Consider the following 19,511-nt stretch of genomic DNA (forward strand, 5'->3'; position numbering starts at 1 on the left):
TCTCCCAGTGTCTGTTGGAAAGCAGACTGAACCGGATTTTGCCTGTGTTTATAGCTGTATTCCGTTTCTTTTTATCCTAAAAAACTCCCTTGTCCTTTCCGACGACAAGCATACCCATAACATGATGCAGCCACCACCATGCTTGAAAATATGAAAAGTGGTACTCAGTAATGTGTTGTCTTGGATTTGCCCCAAACATCATACTTTCTATTCAGGACAATAATGTAATTTCTTTGCCTCATTTTTTACTTAAGTGCCTTGTTGCAAATGGGATGCATTTTTTAGAATATTTTTTATTCTGTACAGGCTTTCTTCTTTTCATTTAGATTAGTATTGCGGAGTAACTACAAAGACCACGTTTACATGCACACCAATAAACCGTTATTATTCAGGATACTCAAGTATTCTGTTTTTGATTTGATGCATATACACATCATATCCTGTTTACAATAACCCAAAAAAGCTTGTATCCCGGTTATGAGAAACCCGGATAAGATCCTTGGGCTATGCTGATCTAAGACGGGATACTGTGGCGTGTAAACATCTTATCCCGTTTACTGTTGTGTTTGTGGTCTGCAAAGGCTGTTTCACATACCATGTTTGTTGTGTGATGACGTTTTCATCTGATTGTCAAGCAAATCACTTCAAAAAGTAGGATACCTGTGCAGTTCGCTCCACCACAATAATTCCGTAATGATTTAGCCTACTATAATTAATTTACTATAATTTACTACTGGCCATTTGTTTGTCAACTATAGTTTGATACATGCAGCTTCTCTTCTGTCATAACTTGTTCACCTAGAAGCATAAATTAAGTAGTGCTGACCAGAATAATGTCTTACATCGATAGAATGAATGCATTAGTAGTCTAGTTAACAGTGGTAAAGTTGTCTGTTTAGTTTAAGACCGGGGAGAAAACGCAAACTCCAAAACAGTGGAAAGATTGGTCCTGTCCAAATGTCATCAGTTTGACCGGTTTTAAGGAAATGAAAGCTGAGAAAACCAAACACGTTTCTGATAAGACTTCAGTTTGTCTTGGGTACATACTGTATTTTATGTGGTTGAAATACTGTCTGCTTGCATAACAGTGTCAAAGACAACACATTACACACTAATTCGCATGCTGAAATAAATAAATCATATTTCTCCATTCCTGTTACTGAGACAAAATTAACAATTATTTTATCATTTCACTGCAGGAAACACATAGCCTAATTCTGCAGGAGTTAATATTATATTACTCTACATGTGAGAAGTTATAGGCCTACTGTCATTGTCTATATTTCAGTTACTGTTCCATTTAATCCATACTTAAATTAGGAATATTCTGTTTATTCATGGATACAATGATACTCATGGTAAGGATATAAAAGGTGCATGTAAACTGCTTATCCCGAATAAGATCTTAAACGGGATATGAGCTACTACCCGGAATACTGTGCACACGTCAATGTGGTCAATGTTGTCCAGCCATCCTCAGTTTTCTCATATCACAACCATTCAACTCTGTAACCATTGGCCTCATGGTGAAATCCCTTTGGCATGATGTGGTGTTGTGTGTGTATAGATCAGTAATACATGTTTTATTCAAGCTGGAACACAACAAAATGTGGACAAAATAAATCCTTTCTGAAGGCACCGCATATACTGTATCTAGTCAAGGCTCATCCTAACTACTGCTGCACACACCTTTTCTATTCATATACTATCCATACACACCATCATGTACGTATATTCCGAGTGTACAAAACATTAGGAACACCTGCTCTTTTCACCACCGACCAGGTGAATCCAAGTGAAAGCTATGGTCCTTTATTGATATTACTTGTTAAATCCACCTCAATCAGTGTAGGTAAAGGGGAGGAGACAGGTCAAATGAAGGCTTTGTAAGCCTTGAGACAATAGAGACATGGATTGTGTATGTGTGCCATTCAGAGGGTGAATGGGCAAGACAAAAGATTTAAGTGCCTTTGAACGGGGTATGGTAGGAGGTGACCGGCACACAGGTTTGAGTGTGTCAAGAACTGCAACGCTGCTGAGGTTTTCACGCTCAACGGTTTTCCGTGTATATCAAGAATGGTCCACCACCCAAAGGACATCCAGCCAACTTAACACAACTGTGGGAAGCATTGGAGTCAACATGGGCTAGCATCCCTGTAGAATGCTTTCAACACCTTGTAGAGTCCATGTCCCGATGAATTGAGGCTGTTCTGAACGAAAAAGGGGTGCAACTCAATATTAGGAAGGAGTTCCTAATGTTTTGTACACTCAGTGTATATTTATATTCCGGACTCTGACATTGCTCGTTCTTTTTATTTTTGGGATTAGTGTGTATTGTTTTGTATTGTTAGGTATTACTGTACTGTTGGAGCTAGAAACAAAAGCATTTTGCTGCACCTGAGATAACATCTGCAAAATGTCTGATTATGCACAGCGTGATGCCATGATGCCTAATATATATGGAACTTAATCTGACCACTACCCTGACATGGTTAACCTTTAGTTGGGAATGGGGATCAATGTGTCCAGCTCAGCCCCCACCGCCTGCACCCACCCAGACATTGGACAGTTATCTGTTTGCTGCAGTTATTTTGTCCTTAGCTGACCTTCCGGTTAAGATGTAGGGGCGGCAGGTAGCCTAGTAGGGGCGGCAGGTAGCCTAGTAGGGGCGGCAGGTAGCCTAGTAGGGGCGGCAGGTAGCCTAGTAGGGGCGGCAGGTAGCCTAGTAGGGGCGGCAGGTAGCCTAGTAGGGGCGGCAGGTAGCCTAGTAGGGGCGGCAGGTAGCCTAGTGGTTAGAGCGTTGGACTAGTAACCAAAAGGTTGCAAGATCAAATCCCTGATCTGACAAGATAAAAATCTGTTGTTCTACCACTGAACAAGGCAGTTAACCCACTGTTCCTAGGCCTTCTTTGAAAATAATAATTTGTTCTTAACTGACTTGCCCAGTTAAATAAAGGTTAAAAAAAATGTATGCCTACTTTCTTTGAGATATACCTTCCCCCCTCTGAAATGAGAACTTGACATGCTTTTCTCATCTCAATGGCCAGCTGATACAAGCATCCCTACAGCTCTATGCTCATGTTGATTCATGTTGTAGCTCATTACAGTAAAACTCTCTGTGCCAATTTGGAATGGTATTTCCCCAAAAAAAGAAAAGCCCTGTCAAAATGATACATTTCCTTCGGTGATAAAAGCACCTGATCCTAGGCTAGCAAACTGACAGCCTATATTGTGTTCCTGATGAAAGATCTCTTTTATAATCTGTTCTCTTCTCCGCCCTCCACACTGCAACTACAGATCTGTTGAAACAAACTGAGGGTCTGAGAGGTTGCTTTCTCAGGGCTAAACAGAGTGAGAACACAGCCAGACAGTTCTAGATTCCCCTGACTCTGCAGATATCCCGCCTGCACTTTAGCAGCCGTTGTTCCCGCCTCATTGACTCCATGCTTTAGAAAACTGAGATTAGCCGATTGGGATTCTGTTCTACGCCTTATTGTTTGGCCTCAGGACTACAGTGTAACATTTTTGGAGCTCAAGAGATTCCACTTAGAACTCTATGGATTTCTCCATTGATTTCAATCATTACATGCATCTCCACTGTCATTAAAGGTTCAGATGTGTCCATATGGTGACTGTTATTGTATAGTCAAGGGAGTGAATGACATTGCCATTTAAATGATTTCATATTTGTCTCCTGGGCCAATCGTTATTATCATAAAGCAGTGCCATGTATCAACTAAAATGTTCATAAAGGACAGTACATATCCTTATCTGTTGTACTACATTACCACTATCCAATAACCAGCAAAATGCCAATTTTCTCCATCAACTCCTAGGTAAAAAAAACCCCTCTCCCATTTCCATACAGGGTACCAGGGGAGGGTCTCAGATAGACACTACGTGGACATCTGTTCTGTAGCTGTGGAAAGGGTTCTTACCAGAGGTTATCCTGCCCTGCTCTGTCAGGCCAGATGTTGAGTCTACACTGCCGAGAGAAACAGGAAGTTGGTAAACATTCCTTCCTAATGGGAAACTCCTGAGCATGGGTGGCCTTGATGTAAACAGTACTTAATTTGTAAATCTGGAGGTGCCAGAACAAAATGTGAGCACGAGAGGGGGGTGACCTGGGAGCTCTGAGGTTCCGGAAAATCACCTTTATATTAAAGCATAGCATGCATATCATCCCATGCGAATAGTGGTCTAGACTAGAGCAGTAGAGTAGAGGCGCTTTTATAAACGCATTTCATGCAATTCAATGTCATTTTGGCTGCATGCTGTTCACTGACAGATTTTCCAAGTGTTCCCGACTGTAGGCAATGCCTTGTGATTGGTCTACACACAATCCATAGCTAGGCTATTTCAAAACAAATAAGCTATTGATCCTCTGTGGGTAAATTATAGGTCTACTCCTGATGTTGTATTCTGAATTATTTCATTTATTTATGAACATACGGCAGTAATTCTATAACACCAATCGGAATCCATGCTTCAAGATTGTTTTGATCACGCGGATTGGGATATGTTCCGGGTAACCTCTGACAATAATATCGACGAATACACAGATACGGTGACTGAGTTTATCAGGAAATGTATAGGAGATGTTGTGCCCACTGTGACTATTGAAACATACCCAAACCAGAAACACTGGATAGATGGCAGCATTCGCGCAAAACTGAAATCGCGAACCACCCCATTTAATCATGGCAAGGTGACTGGGATTATGGCGGAATACAAACAGTGTACTGTAGTTATTCCCTCCGTAAGACAATCAAACAGGCAAAACGTCAGTACAGAGACAAAGTGGAGTCGCAATTCAACGGCTCAGAGACAAGTCTTTTGTGGCAGGGAATACAGACAATCACGGATTACAAAGGGAATACCTGACACGTTGCGGACACCGACGTCTTTCTCCCGGATAAACTAAACATCTTTTTCACTCGCTTTGAGGATAACACTGTGCTACGCGGCCATCTACCAAGGACTGTGGTCTCTCCTTCTCCGTGGCCAACGTGAGTAAGACATTTAAGTGTGTTAACCCTCGTAAGGCTGCCGGCCCAGACGGCATCCCTAGCCGCGTCCTCAGAGCATGCGCAGACCAGCTGGCTGGAGTGGTTATGGACATATTCAATCTCTCCCTATCCCAGTCTGCTGTCTCTACATGCTTCAAGATGTCCAACATTGTCCCTGTACCCAAGAAAGAAAAGGTAACTGAACTAAATTAATATTATTGCACTGTTGGAGCTAGAAATACAAGATTTTCGCTACACCCGCAATAACATCTGCTAAACGTGTATGTGACCAATAACATTTTATTTGTAGCCAAGAAAGTAAAGGTAACTGAACTAAATGACTATCACCCCGTAGCACTCACTTCTGTCATCATTAGGTGCTTTGAGAGACTAGTCAATGATCATATCACCTCTACCTTACCTGACACCCTAGACCCACTTCAATTTGCTTACCTCCCCAATAGGGGTGGCAGGTAGCCTAGTGGTTAGAGTGTTGGGCCAGTAACTGAAAGGTTGCTAGATCAAATCCCCGAGCTGACAAGGTAAAGATCTGTTGTTCTGTCCCTGAACTAGGCAGTTTAGGGACTGTTCCTAGGCTGTCATTGTAAGTAAGAATTTGTTCTTAACTGACTTGCCTAGTTAAATGAAGTTTAAATAGGATATAAATAAATAAAAAATAGATCCACAGGCAATTGCCATCATGCTGCCCTATCCCATCTGGACAAGAGGAATACCTATGTAAGAATGCAGTTCATTGACTGTAACTCAGCATTCAACAACATAGTACCCTCCAAGCTTGTCATTAAGCTTGGGGCCCTGGGTCTGAACCCTGCCCTGTGCAACTGGGTCCTAGACATCCTGATGGGCTGACCCCCAGGTGGTGAAGGTAGGAAACAACACAGGGCCCCCACAAGGGTGTGTGTTCAGCTTCTCCTGTACTCCTTGTTCACCCATGACTGCGTGGTCATTCACACCTCCAACTCAATCATCAAGTTTGCAGATGACACAACAGTAGTAGGCCTGATTACCAACAATGATGAGACAGCCTACAGGGAGGAGGTGAGGGCCTTGGAAGTGTGGTGCCAGGAAAATAACCTCTCACCCAACGCCAACAAAATAAAGGAGATGATCATGGACTTCAGGAAACAGCAGAGGGAGTACATCGACTGGACTGCAGTGGAGAGTGGAAAGCTTCAAGTTCCTCGGCATACACATCAATGACAAACTGAAATGGTCCACCCACACAGAGTGTGGTGAAAAAGGCACAACAGCACCTCTTCAACCTCAGGAGGCAGAAGAAATTTGGCTTGGCACCTAAAACCGTCACAAACTTTTACAGATACACAATTGAGAGCATCCTGTCGGGCTGTATGGTACGGCAACTGCACCGCCCGCAAACGCATATCTCCAGAGGGTGGTGCCATCTGCCCATCGCATCACTGGGAGCAAACTACCTGTCCTCCAGGACACCTACAGCACCCGATGTCATAGGAAGGCCAAAAGGTTAATCAAGGACAACAACCACCTGAGCCACTGCCTGTTCACCCCGCTATCATCCAGAATGCGAGGTCAGTACAGGTGCGTCAAAGCTGGGACCGAGAGACTGAAAAACAGCTTCTATCTCAAGCACCTTAGAGGCTGCTGCCTAGGTATACCATCCTACCAATCCTCGACTTCGGCGATGTCATTTACAAAATAGCCTCCAATACCCTACTCAACAAGCTGGATGCAGTCTATCACAGTGCCATCCGTTTTGTCACCAAAGCCCCATATACAACCCACCACTGCGACCTGTATGCTCTCGTTGGCTGGCCTTCACTTCATAATCGTCGCCAAACACATTGGCTCCAGGTCATCTATAAGACCCTGCTAGGTAAAGTCCCCCCTTATCTCCGCTCACTGGTCACCATAGCAGCACCCACCTGTAGCACGCGCTCCAGCAGGTATATCTCTCTGGTCACCCCTAAAGCCAACTCCTCCTTTGGTCGTCTCTCCTTCCAGTTCTCTGCTGCCAATGACTGGAACGAACTACAAAAATCTCTGAAACTGGAAACACTTATCTCCCTCACTAGCTTTAAGCACCAGCTGTCAGAGCAGCTCACAGATCACTGCACCTGTACATAGCCCATCTATAATTTAGCCCAAACTACTACCTCTTCCCCTACTGTATTTATTTATTTTATTTATTTTGCTCCTTTGCACCATATTATTTATATTTGAACTTTGAACTTTCTTCAAACTACAAATCTACCATTCCAGTGTTTTTCTTGCTATACTTTATTTACTTTGCCACCATGGCATTTTTTTGCCTTTACCTCCCTTATCTCACATCATTTGCTCACATTGTATATAGTCTTATTTTTTTTTCTACTGTATTATTGACTGTATGTTGTTTACTCCATGTGTAACTCTGTGTTGTTGTATGTTGTCGAACTGCTTCGCTTTATCTTGGCCAGGTCGCAATTGTAAATGAGAACTTGTTCTCAACTTGCCTACCTGGTTAAATAAAGGTGAAATAAAAAATAAATAAAAATACATAGACATGGAATCACTGGCCACTTTAATAATTGGAACACTAGTCACTTTAGTAATGTTTACATATTTTGCACTACTCATCTCATATGTATATACTGTATTCTATTCTATTCTACTCTATATCCTACTCTAACCACTGCTGGTTTGCTTCTGAAGCTAAGCAGGGTTGGTCCTGGTCAGTCCCTGGATGGGAGACCAGATGCTGCTGGAAGTGGTGTTGGAGGGCCAGTAGGAGGCACTCTTTCCTCTGGTCTAAAAAATATCCCAATGCCCCAGGGCAGTGATTGCGGACATTGCCCTGTGTAGGGTGCCGTCTTTCGGATGGGACGTTAAACGGGTGTCCTGACTCTCTGAGGTCATTAAAGATCCCATTGCACTTATCGTAAGAGTAGGGGCATTAACCCCGGTGTCCTGGCTAAATTCCCAATCTGGCTCTCATTCCATCACAGCCACCTAATCATCCCCAGCTTACAATTGGCTCATTCATCCCCCTCCTCTCCCCTGAAACTATTCCCCAGGTCGTTGCTGTAAATGAGAATGTGTTCTCAGTCAACTTACCTGGTAAAATAACGGTTAAAATATAAATACATTTTAAAAATATATAAAAACATTTGTCTATGCCGCTCTGACATTGCTAGTCCAATTATTTATATATTCTGTATCCATTCCTTTACTTTATAATTGCGTGTGTGTTGTGTGTATTGTTGTGAAATTGTTAGATATTACTTGTTAGATATTGTTGCACTGTTGGAGATAGAAACACAAGAATTTCTCTACACCCGCAATAACTTCTGCTAAACATGTGTATGTGACCAACAAAATTTTATTTGTTTTTGATTTGAACTTTGGCAAATTTATTCCAATTTATCAGGGGTGCTGAGCACTTGTCCAGCACCCTTCCCATGGCTATGATTCTACAATGAAATAACTGATGAAGTACCCTTCCCATGGCTATGATTCTACAATGAAATAACTGATGAAGTACCCTTCCCATGGCTATGATTCTACAATGAAATAACTGATGAAGTACCCTTCCCATGGCTATGATTCTTCAACGAAATAACTGATGAAGCACCTTCCCATGGCTATGATTCTACAATGAAATAACTGATGAAGCACCTTCCCATGGCTATGATTCCACAATGAAATAACTGATGAAGTACCCTTCCCATGGCTATGATTCTACAATGAAATAACTGATGAAGTACCTTCCCATGGCTATGATTCCACAATGAAATAACTGATGAAGCACCTTCCCATGGCTATGATTCTACAATGAAATAACTGATGAAGTACCCTTCCCATGGCTATGATTCTACAATGAAATAACTGATGAAGTACCTTCCCATGGCTATGATTCCACAATGAAATAACTGATGAAGTGCAACGCTGGGGAGATGAGAGTTGCAGGCTCGTTAGCGTGGGTGCTTGGCTGCCGTAGTGAGGTCAGAACGCTCGGATCAACCCTACTCCTCCGCCAGAGCATCCAGTGTGCGCTCTGAATTTATGAATGGACAATCTGACAAAGCTCTGATTTTACGAATGCCAAGAGCGCACTCTGAGCGCTCTCTGGCATTCCAGATTGAATTTACGAACACACCCGTATCAAAAATAGGAACTATTTTGATACTTTTTTGTTGTTGTTGCCATGACTCCACCTTCAATGACTACTGGTGAGTATTGAACAATGATACATACTTGTGCTGCCACACTATTCGTTGAGAAACTATGCCTTAGTCTGTGTGCAGTATGTAACTACTATAACATTACATAGTCCTAAAAAAATATCAGTGGGATTAGGGAATTATTTAGTTCATTTTTACTTGACAGTTTGCATCATCAGTCTTGTCTCTACCATTACGTGTTGGCGACACTGTAATCCTACGGGACAGATATACCTGCTACGGCCCTGTCCTCTCCCTCGATTCCTGACCGATATTATTTTACCGTCAGTGAGGGGAGATGGGGTGTCAGGGGTGCGTCTTGGCAGGAAGAGGAAAAACATGACGTGACGCACAGCTGTGTCTACGCCAAGGGAGACCCGCCCGCCATGAAAACAGCCAGTTGATTTGTGTTCATAATCTCTGACTACCCTAGCCACACACAGGGCCGGGCTAGAGGGATGGAGTGGTATAAAGGTGAAAGGGAGGAGTGAATGGCTTGAAGTGGCCGGTAACGTTGCAGGCTAACTCAGTGCTGCTGCCTCTCATTGGTTAACTCACGTTGAAGGCAGACCGGGGTACTGCAGGCTGCCATTAGCAACTAAATTATCCTTCCAACTACTTCTGTATGCGATTTTAAAATAATCGGTTCAAGGACATACATCTTGTTTATTAGAAATAACTATTGGTAACATGATTGTCTTTGAATGTTTTATTTATTTACACGAAGATGAACAATGAAGATCGATATTTGACCATTTACTGTCATGGATCCTGTTTTCTGTCAACAATGCCTGCAGTACCGCGGTCGGCCTTGAACTTCCGAGAGGGGGCAGTCGTTCGTTTGTCTCACATGGGTGGGTTCCTCTGGTCCTCCCACACAGTAAGTACAAAACTCAGCTCCACCCCAGCCCAGACACATCTGTCCAGTTGCCGCACCTCTACAGAAAAATGACCTGGTGAAATCATGTTTAAATAATTTACATTTACGTCATTTAGCAGACGCTCTTATCCAGAGCGACTTACAAATTGGTGCATTCACCTTATGATATCCAGTGGAACAACCACTTTACAATAGTACATCTATATCTTTTTTTTTTTGGGGGGGGGGGTTAGAAGGATTACTTAATCCTATCCCAGGTATTCCTTAAATCATGCAGATATTTGTCAATATGGAGCAAGATTCCTGCCAATATTACTTTCATTGATGATTCAAAAGATAACAGGAGAGAGATGGATTTACAGACAGAATGTTCATCTGCTTTTATGTGATCTAAGCTATGGTGCCGGAGAATACTGTCATTCTAATAAGCTATGGCTCTACTGTGTACTGTGATTGTAATACTGCCTCTCTACTATGTACTGTGATTGGAATACTGCCTCTCTACTGTCATATACTGTTTATACTCCTCTTCTGGACAAAGGCATATCTGTATAAAGTCAGAGTTGTTCATTGGCCTGTCCCCAGGCATGGCCTTGCTTTTGTCTAGTGTCTGGGACACATTGACGCTTGGTATGAGGGCACATTCATATTGCTGATCTTACTAACGGCCTTGGATTAATATTTTCCCTTCGGGGGTGGGGGGTCACATGGGTGTCTTGTGATTACTGGGAGGGGTGTGTAAATGGTGGCAGATATCTGTTGACCAACCGTGTAGATAAATTGACAGAAAGTGCGATATCCAAAAGTACAGGCTGAATATAGCTTGGGCGTGTAGATATCACGGTGGGCTGAGCAATATTTTACTCTAGCTTATCTTACAAACTGTCTATAAAGAGACTGCAAATAATAAACTTGTCGGTTTCCCTATCAATCTTAACCTGCCTGGCACTTGGTTATCACGACCAACACAGAGAGACAGCTGTGGGATGTTTTCTTTGCCCCACCCAAACAGTCAAAGACAAAACTGTGTGAAGTGATGTCATTACTACTGCTTATGCAAACCAGCTGTGTGACCTTATTGGCTGTATGGGATTTACAGCGGTATTGAGCTTTAAAAAAAAAAAAATCCCCCAGCCATAACCTTGCCTGTATACTACATTCCCTCCAACACAGCAGACGACAGACCGAGTGAAGTCAACTGAGGGTATCAAGTGGATACATGTAGTTATGGTTAAGAGGCCTACAACTTTTCTTTACACTGGGAATTAGATGAAAATGTCAATTTATAAAAACATTTTATTTTCCAAACTTGATTCCTATCTTGAATTTTAGGACGCTAGTAGATTTAAAACAGTGATGTTAAAAATATAGAACATTTCTGAAAAGTAGAAATGAAAGTAAGGTAACTTATGTGCTCAAATGTTTTCTTAAAATGGCAAATACCTCTAGTTAGATCAAACAAAAACAGTCATGTAATGTTATGCATAATGGAAATTGTAATATTCCCCTTAGTTCCTGATTTTAAGGGTAGACTATATGAGTTAATCTACTTGTAGATGTCTATAAACAAGAAATCACCCTGCTATGCATGCCAAGTGTACTTTTAAACAATACATTGGGCTGTGTTTTAAATGCAGTTCTGCTCAAATGTATTGCCAAGCATTGGGCAACATGTATATTTTTTATTTATTTAACTAGGCAAGTCAGTTAAGAACAAATTCTTATTTACAATGACGGCCCAGGAACAGTGGCTTAACTGCCTTGTTCAGGGGCAGATTTTTACCTTGTCAGCTTGGGATTCGATCTAGCAACCTTTCGGTTACTGGCCCAACGCTCTAACCACTAGGCTAAAGACATGTTTCAGACACACTAAAAGAGACCCAAACAATACCTTAACCTCAGAATTCATATGATATAAAATTAAAATGAAACAAAAAGAAGCTACAAGTACTTTCTGCATATGATCACTCCTTCCTATACAGAATGTTTGCATGGCAAGCTGGTGAAAAGGACTTCTGTGGCTTAGAACAATGCAAGTGTGAGTGAGTACACAAGAGTCACAAAAACATGATAAAACAAAAGCATATTATTTAACATTGTTCAGTATAATACTGTATGTATTAAGTGTCTAATTCTATACCATTACAAAAGGTATTACAAATATCATAATACTGACTTATTTGAAAGGATTGGCACACCTGACCTCTATATACACTACACCGTGCCCCAGACATTATACAAATCAGTCTGGTATGGTTTTCAGCAGTTGCCATGGTGACACTGTGTGGATCTTCTTTTTCTACCTCCTGTCAGACCATTGGCTGATCTGGGTTCAGCTTGCAGTAATGAAGGGGAGAATTATTTCCTGCTTCGTCTCCTACAGATTGGCGGTGAGATTAAGCACCAAAAGAGGACCCCTCTCATCGCCACTACTGGGGTCCTAACTCCCTAAGCCATCACCTTGTCTACTCATTTTACAAAATTGAGAAGAAAAAAAATGTATAGCTGACGCACACACGCAAAAACACGCACGCAGACAGTCTTGCGCACACACAAAATTGCTAGCACAAATACACACCCATACACAGAAAACAAGCACAAACACACAAGCATGCACAAAGATGAACAAACAAGCTCAGAGCGCTCCTTTATTCCACTCAGAACTTTGTAAACAGATTTAAGGATGTTACATTTTTTTGTTGCTATTTTGTACGGTCAACTAAGGTCTAAGGACCAATTTGAATTGAACGTGAAGCTTTGCTTCAATTTAGGGTTAACGGATTTTTGGAAGGAAGCTTTAAACCTGATGACGTGCAGTCAGGGCACATGACGTGGTTGATGTGACCCCAGCTGCCGTCGTGGAGCCAGTGGTGATTAACAACGTAAAACCCTCCCTCCCCACCCAGTCCTGCCTCGGCCCAGCCTCCAGGCCTGTCTCGGCCCAGCCTCCAGGCCTGCCTCGGCCCAGCCTCCAGGCCTGGATGATGAAAGCATCCAAGGGACAGGGACACAAGCCCTCGACATCATTATTATCATCATCATTCACATTAGTATCAAGCCTTATCATCATCAATCTTATCTGTCTTTACCATGGAGTTGTATGTAGCCGAAGTGGGGGACATGGAGAGTCTGAAGGAGTGTTTATGTGGGGGTTATTGGGGTTATGAGGGGCAGTTTTTCGTCCTTGATGTCCACTGTAGGATGGGGTTTCTGGAGTTCTGCCGTGTTCTGAGGGGAAGGGTTGGTGTTAGAGGGATGGTGGGGGGGGGGGGGGGTAAGTTTCATTCTTCTCCAGGGGTTCTAGGGGGGTCTTCACAGCTCTGTGTCTGCCATGTTGGTGGTGGAGTGGCCGTTGGTGGGAGGGGGCTGAGTCTTGGCGGCCTCATGGGAATCCCCGTTAGCAGGCTTCTCCTGGGTCTCAAGGGGGTTGAGAGGAGCCACAGACACCAGGGTGTTCCCCTGGTTCTCCTCATCCACTGGGTACGCATCCTCAGCCTGGGCAAACACACGAACACGATCAACATAACATCAACATGCTGCTGGACTATTACAAACAAACATGGATGGATATATTTAACAATATGCTACTGTATACAGTACACACCACCAATTTTGAATGTTAGAATCTAATAAATCACTGGAATAGATTGTAAGTATCAAAAACCCTTAGAGGAGTTGAGCTACAGTTGTAACTGAACTAAAGCAGTGACGTCCACAATATGGCTCTTCTCTCTGGGTTTCTCTCTAAGGCACATACCCGGTGAGGGTCTTTATCATGTGACCTCAGTACTGACTGGTCTTAGAAAAAAACAGCTGTAGCTCTTTGGCAAGGAGTTGAAACCGTTGCATGCGCAGACGCGCACGCGCACACAGCTGTATAAATCTCATTATATAGGGCGTGTGCTGCTGGAACTCAGTGTTGCTGTAAGTTCTCCCGAGTGGTGCATCGGTCAAAGACACTGCATCTCAGTGCTAGAGGAGTCGCTACAGACACCCTGGTTTGAATCTAGGCTGTATCACAACCGGCCGTGATTGGGAGTCCCATAGAGCAGCGCACAATTGGCCCTGCATCGTCCAGGTTTGGTCGGTGTAGGCCGTCTTTGTAAATAAGAATTAGTTCTTAACTGACTTGACAAATAAAAGTTTACATGGGAAAATAATATAAAAACTTTATTTTAGAGGAATTGTTGCCAGCCTTGTAATTTGTCACGGAGGAACTTTATAAACGAAAACATTTATAAAGTTCCTCCGTGACAAATTACAAGGCAGGCAACAATTCCTCTAAAATAAAGTGTTTATATTATTTTCCCATTTTGATTTGTATCAGTGTTAGAAATATCATGAAACAGAAAAATTTGCCTGCAAAAATGCGTGTATTATATTTTGGGGGAATGTACAATTTTATTGAAAACACCGAGCTTTGCATGTTGAATTAATGGAACACAGGTCAGTGAAAACATTGTTTGAAATCACACAATGATAAAAACTCCATTTCACCATAAGCTGTACAGTGTACCATCTACATCAAATCATTGACAACTTAACCCGGTGGAGCTGCAGCTAAGTGGACAGGGCACATCTGGCCTATGCTCAAGGTTAATCAGTGCTGTAATACAATACAGTACAACTAATGGGTACCACCCTAAGGTCATACACGAATGAGATCTAGGGTAGCCTACATATTGCAACTAGAATCTAGATGCATTGAAACAACGGTCAACCACAACAGTAAACCGGTGAATAGCCCTACGTGTTCACACTGTACTACCTCAATCAGCCTGACTAACCGGTGTCTGTATGTAGCATCGCTACTGTATATAGCCTGTCTTTTTCTGTTATTTTATTTATTTACTTACCTATTGTTCACCTAACACCTTTTTTGCACTATTGGTTAGAGCCTGTAAGTAAGCATTTCACTGTAAGGTGTTGTAGTCGGCGCACGTGACGCTTTGATTTGATTTGACTGTAAGTAAATAGCCTAACAACGATGACTGACCAGCCTCATGCCCTTGGCGTTGTGTCTGCAGTGTTTCTTCAGACAGTAGCCTCCGATGAGGGCAGCAGCCAGCAGCAGGCCAGTGATGAGCAGAGACACCAGTATGGTGGAAGAGTGTTTACCCCACTGAGGAGCTGCCTCCACCACACCCAGCTACAGAGAAAAAAAAGAAATCGAGAGAACGAACAAACAAGAGAGAAAGAGAGAGAATGAACAAACGAGAAAGAGAACGAACAAATGACAAATAAATAAATAAAGAGAGAGACAGAGATGACTGGTTAATACTGAGTTATATAATCATAGTGACCCTACTGCAAATCTGTTATATTTAACTTATTTTTCAGGCAATTAGACTTTCAAACATACAAAAAACACAGAACATCTAAAGAAGTGAAAAGGCTTTTATCAGTTGGCAGCCATATTGGATTTCGCAGGGAAAGTTGCCTTTCAAAGAGTGGTGTGTAGATGGACCAGAAACTTGCAAAATGTGCCACCAACAAATTAGCTAGCTAACTAAAAAAAAATTGGCAGATGAAGACGGATGCTGAAAGCAGTCAAAGAAGGAGACATTTACGACATAGACGGTATATTTTTATGCTTGCTTGCAGGGACGTTAGCTTCGTACACAATCTTGTCATCAGCAGTGTAGATGTAAAGCTAAACTAATTGTGAATTCAGTAAAGTGTAAATTATGAAGACATGGACAGTTTTCAAATTGGTGACCTTGACAGCCAGCGGCAATGAATTGGTGACCTTGCTAGCCAGCGGCAATGCAGCAAATACATTTTTCCAAAAATAAAAAATAAAAGACAGGCAGCTAGCTACTCTGCTCATGAATCTAGGATTGCTTGCTAGCTAGCCAATGTGCTAACCTAGATCCCACCAGATCTCTTGCCAATTGAACTCCATTGCTGATTTTATTTTTTTAACCCTTATTTTACCAGGTAAGTTGACCGAACACATTCTCATTCACAGCAACGACCTGGGGAATAGTTACAGGGGAGAGAAGGTGGGATGAATGAGCCAATTGGAAACATGGCATGACAATAATGATAGCACCAACAGTCTTAACCTTAACCTCACTCATTGGCATGACAATAAGTGACAAGAAGTTGACATGATTAGTTCAGGCACATTTCAATATGGCTGTTCAAGTGATTAAAGTGAATGGGCTCAATAACTGTATCTAGGAGGGGACCAAGGTAGAGTTTGTAACCTAGACAGGGATACACAGGACAAGACAACATCACAGAGAGAGGGGGAGGAGGGACTGTCGCCAGTGTTGTGATCACAGGGCCGTGTCAGTTGGTAGAGACGTCATTGGGGGGGGGGGGACTCTGGGAAGCTGGGGGAGATTCCTCACCCTGGTGATGGGACTGTTCACTCCTGGGATTTATATTAAATCAAAGTGATTTGTAAGTGGGGCCTTGTGTTTCCCTTCCCCATTTGGTTCCCTATACTCTCTGTGTCTCTCCTATAAACAAATTGCAATCGCGGTTGCTATGAAACTACTAACTAAAGCCGGCATGGCACTCGTGTCACAGTACATTCAGAGTTGTGTACAAAAGATAGTACAACATGAATAAATACAGTATTGAAGACTCCATCTCTAGTGCTAACAGGGATCACACCTGGCCCTTGATGTCTTGGCTGTTCAGGCTCTCTGACAATTCTTTGACTCCACCTGTTAGGGGAGAGACAAATGGCAGTTGTGAAAAAGGCACCTTTCAATTTCTAATCATTCAAATACTCAAAGTCCCCCCCATAAATCAAAATAAATAAATCAAACACATCATTCTAGTACATAAGACAATACAGGTAAACCTACCATTAGCTCGTGTCAAAACCAGTGTGTTAGAGTTCTCCTCCTGGAACAGTTTAAGGTTGCAGTCTCCTGTGCACCAGGCTGAATCCTCCATGATTCTCTTGGTCACTGACTATGGGAAAAAGGTTTCAGATTAATGATCATATCGTTTTGCTCACTATTTGAACTATAAACATACGTTTATTTATCATGTGTTAAAACCACAACACTGATTTCTAATCTGTTTGTTCTCACACGCTATTTAGTTCAGTTCTTTGCACCCCATCATTGTGAGGTATTGTTTGTTTTGTGACACACTTCTATTCGGAGCGCTGGGTTTACCGTAATTTACACCTCCCGTGTATGATAGTTTTTTCCTGCCTCACTAATGATGCCTTTTGCCTGTATTTTAGCCTATCGAATTTCCTGTTATTGACCTATTGCCTGATCTCCTGGACGACGTTACTAGCCTTTTCCCTGCCTGTACTGTTGCCTTTTTGGACCCCCTGTGTATGACCTTCTGCCTGCCCCTGGACCCAGCTACCTGCCTCCTCCTGTGGTCCTTTACAATAAACACCTGCTGCGCCCTGCACTTGAAACCAGCTCTCTGTCTTCCATCGTGTTCAATACAGTAGGCTGTTATGTCCGTGCGTTCACCACGCCATAAGCCTTTGCGTAATGGAAGAGACTCACTCACTCACTCACCAGTGACTCTTTAAAGCAGGGTTCTGGATCTCTATGTTCATCACAGTGGGCCTCTCAAATAAAAATTTATTTGTCACATGCGCCGAATACAACGGGTGTAGACTTTACTGTGAAATGCTTGCTTACGAACCCTTCCCAACAAGGCAGAGTAAAAAATTGAATATAAAAATAGTAACACAAGGGTAATAAAATACACAAGAATAAAGTTTTATACAGCGAGTACCAGTGCCAGATCAATGTGCAGGGATTAGAGGTAGATATGTACATGAAGTGACTAGGCATCAGGATAGATAGTAAGGTATTTGAGGTAGATATGTACATGAATGCAGGGTAAAGTGACTAGGCATCAGGATAGATAATAAGGTATTTGAGGTAGTAGATATGTACATGAATGCAGGGTAAAGTGACTAGACATCAGGATAGATAATAAAAGTAAAATAAAGAAGAGATTAGTAGCAGCAAAAATCAAATCCAGTTTTGTTGGTCACATTCACATATTTAGCAGATGTTATTGTGGGTGTAGCGAAATGCTTGTGTTCCTAGCTCCAACAGTGCAGTAATATCTTACAATTCACAACAATACACTCAAATATCAAAGTAAAATAATGGAATTAAGAAATATATAAATATTAGGAAGAACAGTGTCGGAATGGCACTGACTAGAACACAGCAGAATACATTATATACATATGAAATGAGTAAAACAGTATATAAACATTAAAGTGACTAGAGTTCCATTATTAAAGTGACCAGTGATTTCATGTCTGTTTACATAGGGCAGCAGCCGAGTGGTAGCCGGCTAGTGACAGTGACTGAGTTCAGGGGAGGGTACAGGGTGGAGGCCGGCTAGTGATGGCCATTTAACAGTCTGATGGCCTTGAGATATAAGCTGTTTTCAATCTTTCGGTTCCAGCTTCTGGATGATAGCGGGGTGAACAGGCAGTGGCTTGGGTGGTTGATGTCCTTGATGATCTTCTTGTCCTGCCTGTGACATTGGATTCCTGTAGGTGTCGTGGAGGACAGGCAGTGTGCCCCTGGTGATGCATTGGGCAGATCGAACTTCCCTCTGGATAGCCCTGCGCTTGCGGTCGGTGCAGTTGCCGTACCAGAAGGTGATACAGCCCGACAGGATGCTCTCAGTGGTGCATCTGTAAAAGTTTGTGAGGGTCTTAGGGGCCAAGTCAAATTTCTTCAGCCTCCTGAGGTTGAAGAGGCGCTATTGCTCCTTCTTCACCACACTGTCTGTGTTGGCGGACCATTTCAGATTGTCAGTGATGTGTACGCCAAGGAACTTGAAGCTTTTCACCTTCTCCACTGCAGTCCCATTGATGTGGATTGGGATGTGCTTTCTCTGCTGTCTCGTGAAGTCCACGATCAGCTCCTTCGTTTTGTTGACGTTGAGGCAGAGGTTATTTTCCTGGCACCACTCTGCCAGGGCCCTCACCTCCTCCCTGTAGGCTGTCTTGTCATTGTTGGTAATCAGGCCAGCTACTGTTGTGTCGTCTACAAACTTGATGATTGAGTTGGAGGCGTGCAGTCATGGGTGAACAGTGAGTACAGGGAATACAGGAGGGAACTTATCCTCTGCAGCAGAGGTCATTCTGGGTCTTCCTTTCCTGTGGCGGTCCTCATGAGGTCCTCATGAGAGCCAGTTTCATCATCGCGCTTGATGGTTTTTGTGACCGCACTTGAAGAAACTTTGAAAGTTTGTGAAATTTTCTAGATTGACTGACCCTTGATGTCTTAAAGTAATGATGGACTGTTGTTTCTCTTTGCTTATTTCAGCTGTTCTTGCCGTTATATGGACTTTTACCAAATAGGGTTATCTTCTGTATACCAACCCTACCTTGTCACAACACAACTGATTGGCTCAAACGCATTAAGAAGGAAAGAAATTCCACAAATTAACTTTAACAAG

At 42.6% G+C, this 19,511-nt stretch overlaps 1 protein-coding gene across 1 annotated transcript in view; it reads right to left on the reverse strand.

The window, feature by feature from the left end:
• Positions 1 to 11,366: 11,366 nt before the first annotated feature.
• The window catches only part of LOC115167983 (hematopoietic progenitor cell antigen CD34), a 32,792-nt gene continuing 24,647 nt past the window's right edge, over positions 11,367 to 19,511 (reverse strand). The window contains exons 5-8 of the mRNA XM_029722800.1: positions 16,913 to 17,021; positions 16,716 to 16,768; positions 15,085 to 15,237; positions 11,367 to 13,583 (exon numbers count right to left, since the gene is read on the reverse strand). Coding sequence (XP_029578660.1) covers positions 13,401 to 13,583; positions 15,085 to 15,237; positions 16,716 to 16,768; positions 16,913 to 17,021 — 498 coding nt within the window. The 3' untranslated portion in view covers positions 11,367 to 13,400. The remainder of the gene's footprint in view (positions 13,584 to 15,084; positions 15,238 to 16,715; positions 16,769 to 16,912; positions 17,022 to 19,511) is intronic.

Source organism: Salmo trutta, chromosome 30 (assembly GCF_901001165.1).
Source record: "Salmo trutta chromosome 30, fSalTru1.1, whole genome shotgun sequence".
NCBI classification, from domain to species: domain Eukaryota; kingdom Metazoa; phylum Chordata; class Actinopteri; order Salmoniformes; family Salmonidae; genus Salmo; species Salmo trutta.